This window comes from Dreissena polymorpha, chromosome 1 (assembly GCF_020536995.1).
Source record: "Dreissena polymorpha isolate Duluth1 chromosome 1, UMN_Dpol_1.0, whole genome shotgun sequence".
Taxonomy (NCBI): Eukaryota; Metazoa; Mollusca; class Bivalvia; order Myida; family Dreissenidae; genus Dreissena; species Dreissena polymorpha.
In genome coordinates, this window is record NC_068355.1 from 98,616,844 (window position 1) to 98,627,969 (window position 11,126).

General features: G+C 37.7%; 1 protein-coding gene across 1 annotated transcript in view; it reads right to left on the minus strand.

Annotated features, from left to right (window-relative positions):
• The window catches only part of LOC127842115 (uncharacterized), a 39,917-nt gene that overhangs the window by 21,961 nt on the left and 6,830 nt on the right, over nt 1–11,126 (minus strand). The window contains exons 2-4 of the mRNA XM_052371456.1: nt 3,137–3,275; nt 2,676–2,831; nt 2,138–2,357 (exon numbers count right to left, since the gene is read on the minus strand). Of these exons, the coding sequence (XP_052227416.1) occupies nt 2,138–2,357; nt 2,676–2,831; nt 3,137–3,275 (515 nt within the window). The remainder of the gene's footprint in view (nt 1–2,137; nt 2,358–2,675; nt 2,832–3,136; nt 3,276–11,126) is intronic.

Here is an 11,126-nt window from a genome sequence, read left to right on the forward strand (position 1 = left end):
CATAGAAGTTATGAGCATTTTTCGAAATCTAAACGCAAAGTGTGACGGACAGACGGACGGACGAACGGACAGTCCGATCACTATATGCCCTCCTTCGGGGGCATGAAAATGTCTTAGCATATCAAAATAAATCAGAAAGCCACATAAACTAGAGAGCAGACAACATGCTTAATCCTTGAAATGCACTAAGTGACCCAGTGACCTAGTTTTTGACCTGGCATGACCCATATTAGAACTTGACCTAGATATTGTCTTAATACAACTTCCTACCAAGTTTAGTAAAGATCAGATGAAAACTACTTCAATTAGAGAGCGGACACCATGCTAAATCCTTCAAATGCACTAAGTGACCCAGTGACCTAGTTTTTGACCCGGCATGACCCATATTGGAACTTGACCTAGATATTAACTTGATACAACTTCTGACCAAGTTTAGTAAAATTCAGATGAAAACTACTTCAATTAGAGAGCGGACACCATGCGTAATCCTTGAAATGCACTAAGTGACCCCGTGACCTAGTTTTTGACCCGGCATGACCCATATTCGAACTTGACCTAGATATTGTCTGGATACAACTTCTGACCAAGTTTGGTAAAGATCGGATGAAAACTATTTGAATTAGAGAGCGGACACGAAGTGTGACCGACCGACCGACGGACAGTGCGAAAACTATATACCCCCTTTTCTTCGAAATGGGGGCATACAAATCTGAATAAATTTTAATAATAAATATTCAAATCATGTTTGGTACAACAAAACACTGAAAATTAAAAAATTTCATTAAAGGGATCTTTTCACGGTTTGGTTAATTGACAAAATTGAAAAAAGATGTTTCAGATTCACAAGTTTTCGTTTTAGTTATGATATTTGTGAGGAAACAGTATTACTGAACATTGACCATAGTCCAATATAGCCATTATATGTATCTTTAGACGATTTGAAAACCTAAAAATTATAAAGCGTTGCAACGCGAAACGATTGAATAATTAAAAGAGTTCTGTTGTTGTCGTTTAAATTTACGAAACTACGAAGATTGCTTATATAAGATATAAAATACTTAAAGTGTGTATTTCCTGCGGAATAGCCAAGACAGCTAATGTGTTTTTACTTCAGACTTACTCCAGGACTCCAGGGGTCACTGGTTCGAGCCCTGGTACTGGCTACTTTTTTTCCTTTTTTTAATTTTATTCTTGATTTTTTACTGGAGCTTTTAAGATCCAATGTTTACATTTATCAATATAAAGCATTTAATGACAAACTTCAAAATATGCCAAAATCTGTGAAAAGGCCCCTTTAAATGATCAAAATGCTGCAACAGTTTTGTTAAATAACCACTAAAGTTAAGATGTATTATAAACATCATAACATGGGTAGGTTAATAAAGCTTGATTGGTCATTGTCTGCTCGGGTACTACTTAAATGTATCCCAGGTACTCTTTAAGTATACAAAAATGTACCCTGGGTACTGAAAAAATACTGAAACGTATCTGGCAAAGTAAGACTGTATTCCAACCCTAAATCTGATGTTGTAAAACGTCCTTAGAAATACGAAACAAAATTATCTTTTTAAAAAAACAACAACAATGTTCTGCAACATTTTTTTGTGAGTAAGAGTTTCCAAAATAAAGAGGGCATTAAAAAAAATATTAAAATACATATGAACATGATTAATTTGAAAAAAAAACAAACACAAAAAACCAACAACAATCAATTTAGCCGGGTACATTTAAGTTTACTTTAGTACCCTGTGTACATTTAAGTAGTACCCAAGCCGACAATTACCAATCAAGCGTTAATAAGACTCTGTTCAAATGGAGGATGCAGCTGATTGTCAATTTGTGTCTTGTTCTCTGAAAATTGGGCAAAATGTATTTGCGTAAAGTGTCATCCCAGATTAGCCTGTGAAGTCCACACAGGCTAATCAGGGACAACACTTTCCACTTTAATGGTAATTTTCATTTAAAGGAAGTCCCTTTTTACCGAAAATCTAGTTTAAGCAGAAATTGTCTTCCGTGATAAGCCTGTGCAGACTTGCACAGGCTAATCTGGGACAACACTTTACGCACAATCATGCATTATGCCCAGTTTTCTCAGAACACAACTCATTTAAACAAAGCAGATATCAATACCACTCACCCATTGTCCAGTTTCTTAAGAAAATGCTTCTGAATGTCTTTTACTGATGTGGACAACGTATTCTGTATCGAGTCAACTTCTGGCTCTGATGAGACAGGGACATTGCTGGACTTGAAACGGATAAATGAGAGGCCAAACTGGGTCATCTTCTTGTAAGGCTGTCGGCATATAACTTTCACTCTGTCCCACTGCAGACGGGCGATCTCCGGACAAAACAGGTCTACATTAGAGAAATGATTTATCATAAAAAATGGAACATGTTAAGGGCAGGAGAAAAAGGTATCATTTTTAACATTTTTACACTTGTTTTTGTGTGTGTTTTACCTGGGTAAATTAATAAGCGATTTAAACATGCTTTGAACATATGATTCCTATGTTTCTCACATTGACAACTTCATAATTTCAAACAAGATACTTTCCAACTAACTATTCAAATAAGCAAAATGCAAGGCAATACACAGTGGTATAGAAAAAATAAAAATAAAAGTCCAGATTGACACAATAAGTACTAATTTAGTATGTCCTCAAAAAATTTCACCTGCAGAAAACATCTGTGTTTTGATTGGATTCTTTCCATATAGACAGTCTGCAGGGGTCATAAGGTTGACAGTGTAGACAAGGGTCTCATACTCCTTCCCAGCGGGCCACTGAGAGCACCCCACCTGCACCTCAACTGTGGCACACCACACGCTGCCTGGAAACATATACCAGCATACTAAAAAGTACGCATCAATTAATAGGAAAACAGCTAAACAAGTACGCAAATGTGAATATACAGCAAATTCATTTGTAAATTTTATACCTTAAGCAAGCAAATTTTTCAAACACTGATACAGTAGTCAGCGAGTTCGTCTATTTGTATTTTCATTCAGTTCAAAAATATGCTATTCAATTGAGGTAAAAATAATATTAAAAACTGGTCCATTATCAAAACACAAGGTTTCTAAATACCTCAAATGTTAACCAAAAGTTTCATAAACACGTTCCTGCTTTCCATACCTATGTCAATGTAGGAAATAATGCACGGTCTGTCCAGCTGAAAGACTGCCTCAATCTGTCCTGACTTTTCCTGGGGATGACTCAACCATTTTTTTAATCCGTCACTTTTCAACAAGTTACTGACTGGATGCCTCTCATCCTACAACAGAAAATACTTTTGCTTGGAAAAATGAAATCTCTTCGAACTTTAATTCATATATGAGCCGTGTTCTGAGAAAACTGGGCTAAATGCATGTGCATAAGTGTCGTCCCAGATTAGCCTGTGCAGTCCGCACAGGCTAATCAGGGGCAACACTTTCCGCTTTTGTGGTATTTTGAGTTTTAAGGAAGTCCCTCCTTATTGAAAATCAAGTTTAGAAGTAAAGTTTTGTCCCTGATAAGCCTCTGCGGACTGCACAGGCGAATCTGGGATGACACTTTATGCACATGCATTATGCCAAGTTTTCTCAGTCTGTTCTGTCTTACCCGGCATGACCCATATTCAAACTTGACCTAGACATCATCTAGATACAACTTCTGACCAAGTGTGGTAAAGATCCGATGAAAACTACTTGAATTAGAGAGCAGACACTATGCTGAATGTGTAAAATTTACTAAGTGACCCCGTGACCTAGTTTTTGATCTGGCATGGCCTATGTTCAAACATGGCCTTAAGATCATCTAGATTAAACTTCAGACCAAGTTTGGTGAAGATCGGATAAAAACTACTTGAATTAGAGAGCAGACACCATGATGAATGTTAAAAAACGCACTAAGTGACCCCATGACTAGTTTTTGGCCTGGCAAAGCCAATGTTCAAACTTGGCATAAAGATCATCAAGATAAAACTTCTGACAAGGGACAAAATTGTCACAAAACCAGGTTTTCATTGTGAAAAAAAATCTGATAAAGGGAGACAACTCAAACTGAACTTTTGAAATGAACAAACAAAATTAACCCCCTTTGTAAGTTTGTTTGAAAATTAATCTATTTTTAGTCGTGGCAACCTTGACATTGGAGATATTGACGTGATTCTTTCATGCGACGCACCGTCCCATGATGGTGAACAAATGTGCCAAATGATTTTTAAATCTCACAATAAATGACATAGTTATGGCCCAGACAAGCTCATTTATGGCCATTTTTTACCTTTGAACTCAAAGTGTGACCTTGACCTTTGAGATATCGACGTAATTCTTTCGCGCGACACACCATCTAATGATGGTAAACAAATGTGCAAAATGATTTTAAAATCTGACAATGAAGGACATAGTTATGGCCCGGACAAGCTTGTTCCGCCCGCCGGCCAGCCCGCCAGCCAGCCAGCCCGCCCGCATTCGCCAATCTAATAACCAGTTTTTTCCTTCGGAAAACCTGGTTAACCAGGTTTGGATGAAAACTACTTGAATTACAGAGCGGACAACATGCTGAATGTTTAAAACGCACTAAGTGACCCATTGACCTAGTTTTTGACCTGGCATGACCCATATTCAAACTTGAGCTAGACATCATCTAGATACAGCTTCTGACCAAGTTTGGTGAAGATGGGATGAAAACTACTTGAATTAGAGCGGACACCATGCTTAATGTTTAAAATGCACTAAGTGATCCCGTGTCCCAGTTTTTGACCCGGCATGACCCATATTCGAACTTGACCTAGATATCATCTAGATACAACATCTGACTAAGTCTGGTGAAGATCAGATGAAAACAACTTGAATTAGAGAGCGGACACTTAATACGGACTGACCGACAGACAGACAGACAAGCTCACTCCTATATACCCCCCTAAACTTTGTTTGTGGGGGTATAAAAAAATTATCATTTGGCAGGTTCAGATAATTTTTACAAGGGAAGTAATATTTTTTAAAGGGATATAATAAAAATATTACTTCCCTTGTAAAAATTATCTGTACCTGCCAAATGAAAAATAGAAATTATCTCCCTTTAAAGCTAATTACTTTTTTTGACCTTTGACCTTGAAGGATGATCTTGACCTTTCATCACTCAAAATGTGCAGCTGCATGAGATACACATGCATGCCAAATATCAAGTTGCCATCTTCAATATTGCAAAAGTTATGGCCAATATTAAAGTTTTCGGACAGACGGACAGACTAACGGACAGTTCAACTGCTATATGCCACCCTACTGGGGGCATACAAATTTACATCAGACTTAAGTCACACAATAAAAAAAGTATTGACCCATTAAAACTATAGAAAAATGTGTCAATTTACAACTAATACATTGCAGTACGTTTTTTTTGTGAGCCAAAATGCACCAGACTACATTGTTGTAAACAATATTTGGGAGATGAGGGGGGGGGGGGGGGGGGGGGGGAAGAGGGCGGACCATTCCTGCCAATACACGAAAATGAATAAAAATGAAGAAAATGAAGCATTTAATGCAGAAAAATAATATTTAATTTAAATGTGGTTTGATTGATAATTTAATACAATGCTTTTTGATACCACTACATCTAAGATAATTATTTTGTTGTTCATTCTTTGTAAGTCTCACACCGTGACAGGTACACTCATATATTGAGCATATAAGCTTATATGTGGGTTGTCATCGTAAGGCTGAAATTTGGCTCCTACTTTTTTTCCCTTAGCTCCAACCTAGATACACATCATGCATACAATAACAAGAGGGCATGAAAGGCCCAAAGTCGCTCACCTGAGATAACAAGATATTATTGGGATAAATCTTCTGACCAAGTTTCACGAAGATGGGAAAATAAATGTGGCCTCTAGAGTGTTAACAAGGTTTTACTATAGCCATATAAGGAAAAATGCCCCGCCCCCTGGCAGCCATGTTTTTCAACCAACCCGCATCATTTTTTAACTCGTCCAAGATATTATCGGGATGAATCTTCTGACCAAGTTTCATGAAGATCGGACAGTAAATGTGGCCTCTAGATCGTTAACAAGATTTTACTATAGCCATATAAGGAAAAATGCCCCGCCCCTTGGACACGATTTTTTTAAAGCAAACATAATTATTTTTGAACTCATCCAAGATATCATTGAGACCAATCTTCAGACCAAATTTCATGAAGATTGGACAATAAATGTGGCCTCTAGAGTGTTAACAAGGTTTTACTATAGCCATATATAGCCATATAAGGGAAAATGCCCCACCCCTTGTGGCCATGTTTTTAAAGCAATCAAATCCATTTTCGAACTCATCCAAGATATCATTGGGACAAATCTTCTGACCAAGTTTCATGATGATCGGAGAATAAATGTGACCTCTAGAGGGTTAACAAGGTTTTACTATAGCCATATAAGGAAAATAGCCCCGCCCCCATGGTGGCCATGTTTTTCAACCAACCGGAATCATTTTTTAACTCTTCCAAGATATTATTGGGATGAGTCTTCTGACCGAGTTTCATGAAGATCGGACTATAAATGTGGCCTCTAGAGTGTTAACAAGAGTTTACTATAGCCTTACATGTACAGTCCACTCTCGTTATCTCGAAGTCGGCGGGAACAAGAAAAAATATCGAGATAACGAGAGTTCGAGATATCCGATTCGGCGTTTTCAAAGAAAAAATGAGACGAAAATTTACCTTGTTTTTAGCATCTAAATACCTGCTAAGTGGTCTAACTAAAGCCGTCACCGTGTGGCATAATACTCTCTACCTGATATATACGCGTTTTTACGAGGTAAGATTACTTTTGCTATTTAATTGCTTAAAATGACGTTTTAAGTATTACAAAATTGCATGAACACATGCGGTTATAATTTTTCTAAACTGTCGAGTAAACATCCGGTAATGTTGCTATTTAAAGTAATGATGCAATTGACGTCCAATCAAGACGAGGGTTTTCCATCTGAACATGCGTAAATCACGTTCCGGAATTCTGAACTGTACATGTACATTTTGTAGTTTGAAATATTCTTTCAAGTTAGCCATGATAATGAGTTTTGGAGAACAACATTCTGTAAATTTGCAACGGTTTATATACGCAAAAATATAACTCAATGCATTTTGGAATGTTGTTTGTAAAAACAAATAGTCTTTCGGTTTCGGCAGACTGTGTATTAATTGCAGTTAATATTGATGTAAAAAAAGTGACAGTTAAAGTGACAGGCCTTACTCAAGTGTTAATCGCTAACGACATTATACACGTGTGATCAGTGATGCAATTAACGGATCAATTTCCTACCGCACAGTATGGGGAGCAGCCGGGCGAAGCGGGACGGTGAAGTATCAAAGACAATTTTTCTCACCTTTTGCCGACTCTAAGGCAGTTATTCGCACTTCGAGATAAACCACAGTAAATACATGTAAAATCGGGACTGGGGACACAATTTTATATCGACATATCGAATTATTCGACATAACGAAAATTGAGATAAGCGATGTTTATTTATATAGACAAAGAAGGGGAAAAAATGGGACATTGAGCTTACTTCGACATATCGAGAATATCGAGATATCCGATGTCGAGATAACGAGAGTGGACTGTATATAGCCATATAAGAAAAAATGCCCAGCCCCTTGGCGGCCATGTTTTTCAAGCAAACGTAACCATTTTCAAACTCACACAAGATATTATTAAGACAAATCTTCTGACCAAATTTCATCAAGATTGGACAATAAATGTGGCCTCTAGAGTGTTAACAAGGTTTTACTATAGCCATATAAGGAAAAATGCCCTGCCCCCTGGCAGCCATGTTTTTCAACCAACCGGCATCATTTTCGAACTCATCCAAGATGTTATTGGGATGAATCTTCTGACCAAGTTTCATGAAGATTGGACAATAAATGTGGCCTCTAGAGTGTTAACAATATTTTACTATAGTCATGCATACATGTAGCCATATAAGGAAAAATGCCCCGCCCCTTGGCAGCCATGTTTTTCAAGCAAAGGTTACAATTTCTGAACTTATCCAAGATATCAGTGGGACAAATCTTCTGAGCAAGTTTCATGAAGATCGGAAAGTAAATGTGGCCTGTAGAGTGTTAACAAGGTTTTACTATAGCCATAATAGGAAAAATGCCCCACCCCTGGCGGCCATGTTTTTCAACCAACCAACATCATTTTCAAACTCGTGCAAGATATTATTGGGATGAATCTTCTGACCAAGTTTTATGAGGATCGGACAATAAATGTGGCCTCTAGGGTGTTTACAAGATTTTGCTATAGCCATATTAGGAAAAATGCCCCACCCCTTAGCAGCCATGTTTTTCAAGCAAACGTCACCATTTTCGAACTCATCCATTTTCGAACTCATCCAAGATATCATTGAAACCAATCTTCTGACGAAATTTCATGAAGATTGGACAATTAATGTGGCCTCTAGAGAGTGAACAAGGCAAATGTTGACGTCCACGACGGACGACGGACAAAAGGCGATCACAAAAGCTCACCATGAGGACGTTGTGCTCAGGTGAGCTAAAAATAACAACACTCCATGTTTTATATTTATTTAACATAATGAACTATGCACACATATCCTATAATACTAATTGATCATTTCTATTTTATTACAACACTGTTGTAATCGGTGCTCCGGCTAGGATTTTAAAAGGGCAGGGGGGTCTTTTTTTCAATAAGGGCACTTTGGACGCGCAGTATTTTGTCAAAAGGACACTTTCAAGCGCGCAGGCGTTTCTGGAATGCTTCCTCTTGCATGTTAATTTATATGTTATAAACAATTGTTAGCAGCGATTTTCCTTGTCCAATTGGGAAAAGTACCCGTACCGGTCCAATTGGGAAAAATTGAGTTGTGAAAACCTCAAAATTGGGAAAAATCGAGTCGTGAAATCCTTTAATTGGGAAAATCGCGTTGTAAAGTTTGGGTCTTATTGAATACATCATACAGTTCAAACTTAATTGAACATACTCATTAAAATAATCATTTGCAGGCATGCCTTAATGACCATTACTTAAAGTAATAAAGTTGATATAATTAACAAAATATTATATAGAAGACACAAAATCAATTACTAGTTGTTTTAATCTCTTATAAAGCAATGTCTCTCTCTTTCATTTTTTTGAAAATTTCAACAATCTTTGAAGTTTGATCATCACTCAGTTGCTGGCATCCCTCTCTGCACAGCATCATTAGAGCTGTCAATGTGTCCTGTGATAGACGGTTCCGATTGGTTGGGCAAAGATTGTTCATAAGACTGAACAACCTTTCCACAGAGGCAGTGCTGGAGGGCATTTCAAACTACGATAAGGTTTCAAACCAACGTCAAACAGTACGCTGGCTGCCTGACAAAAGAACCGCAAACAGTAACGACTCTATTGATTGAACGCGCTGAATAATAAACCCGATATTAATCGAGCGCGTGGTTACACACAACTATACGATTTTCTTTGTTCGCTCGCCGTAAGTTGGGTTTTGTTACGAAACTTTCGATCGTTTTGAGAAAAAATTCGGACGCCGATTGGGATTTTTTCAGATGCCGATTGGGAATTTGGGAATTTTCGCTTGATTGGGAAAGTACCGTTTACCGGTACTTTATAAAGAAGGAGGAAAATCGCTGGTTAGAATATAATATATATTATTATTCCCATATTGTATTAAACAATTCAAATATAATGTCTACAATGAGGAAAAAATTAATTACAATGTATTGTAATAAGAGATTTAAAAAACATCATATGTAAAAAAAACATTTTTTTTTTTTTTTTTAAGGGCAGGGGGGGGGGCCCTGGGAAGGGAAGGGCGGAGGTTCGGGAGGGCAGGGCGGGGCGCCCTGCAATTAAGGCCTAGCTGGAGCACTGTGTAATGCACTACATTATTATACATCCCATTATGGTCCATACCTATATGGTATTCATACATGCCATACGTCCCAGATTGTCCGGGAAATGAAGAACGTGTCCCGCAGTCCCAGAAATCTGTCAAATGTCCTGGATTTTACTAAATCCATATACACATGTACCTTATCTTAGGCTTAACTGCATCTCGAATCACTGTGTTTCCACTAATCCGCAGCGTCTCCATGGCAATGCCTACCCGAATAGGTGACTACGCTACATATCAAAATCGATCAATTAACAGGGGTCCTGTTATCATATCGATTGTCTCACGTACGTTCGCAGTCAAACCGAAAAGGCGGCATTGTTTAATGTGGTTGTTAATTGGCTTTATTATACTGATTTTATGGCAGTTTGCTGGCGCACGCTTTGAATGAGCAACAACACTCGTAAGCAGTGTACCTGCAGTATGATCATGCAGACGACGAGTGACGTAATTTTAATAAGCGTGTGATTTTTTGGCAGTTTGTTGAATTAATTACGCACAACTGTAAATGTTTCGTTCGATTCTCAAATGAGCACGATTCAATTTGTAATCCGAAACACGCTTCCGAATTTTAATGCTTAATATTATGCGACATTAACAAATTCTAGCATCAAATAAACTGCTTTATCCTTTGTCTCAATAAAAAGCGCGCGAAAATTATGCAGACATGTAGAACGTTGCATGGAAAGTTTGGGTGTTTTTTGTGTTGAACATCACGTTAGGCGATTTACGGTGTTCAGTGAAATAAAAAGCCCTGATTGGACGTTATTTCATCACATCTTTAAATAGTAACAAATGCGCTACAAAGTTTTTATGCTGCAGTGGATACGCCCACGCGTTTCCTGCAGATATGTGACATGTACAAAAAAGCAATAGGGTGCTTTTTTTTAACACGAAAAACGTGTGGCTTGTATATATTAACGGAAGTAGTAATGTTTAATTTGACGCTAATAGATCTTGTGTATTTCTGATAGTCTTTCGAACATAGCAATTTACGATGTGATAAAAATGCGTACCAAAAATGCAAATAAGTCTACATTCATCGCTATATGTATACACTGCAACGCCGATATATCGCGGTTGGTGGGGTCCAAAGATCGCGAGAACGATATACCCGGCGCGCTATATAACTCGAGAAATGTCTAACTTAATTTTATTGCCGTTAACTTGTCAAATTTCCCGATTGTTTTCATTTTATATACAGCGCTGCTGCATATTTGTATTGTAATAATTGCAAA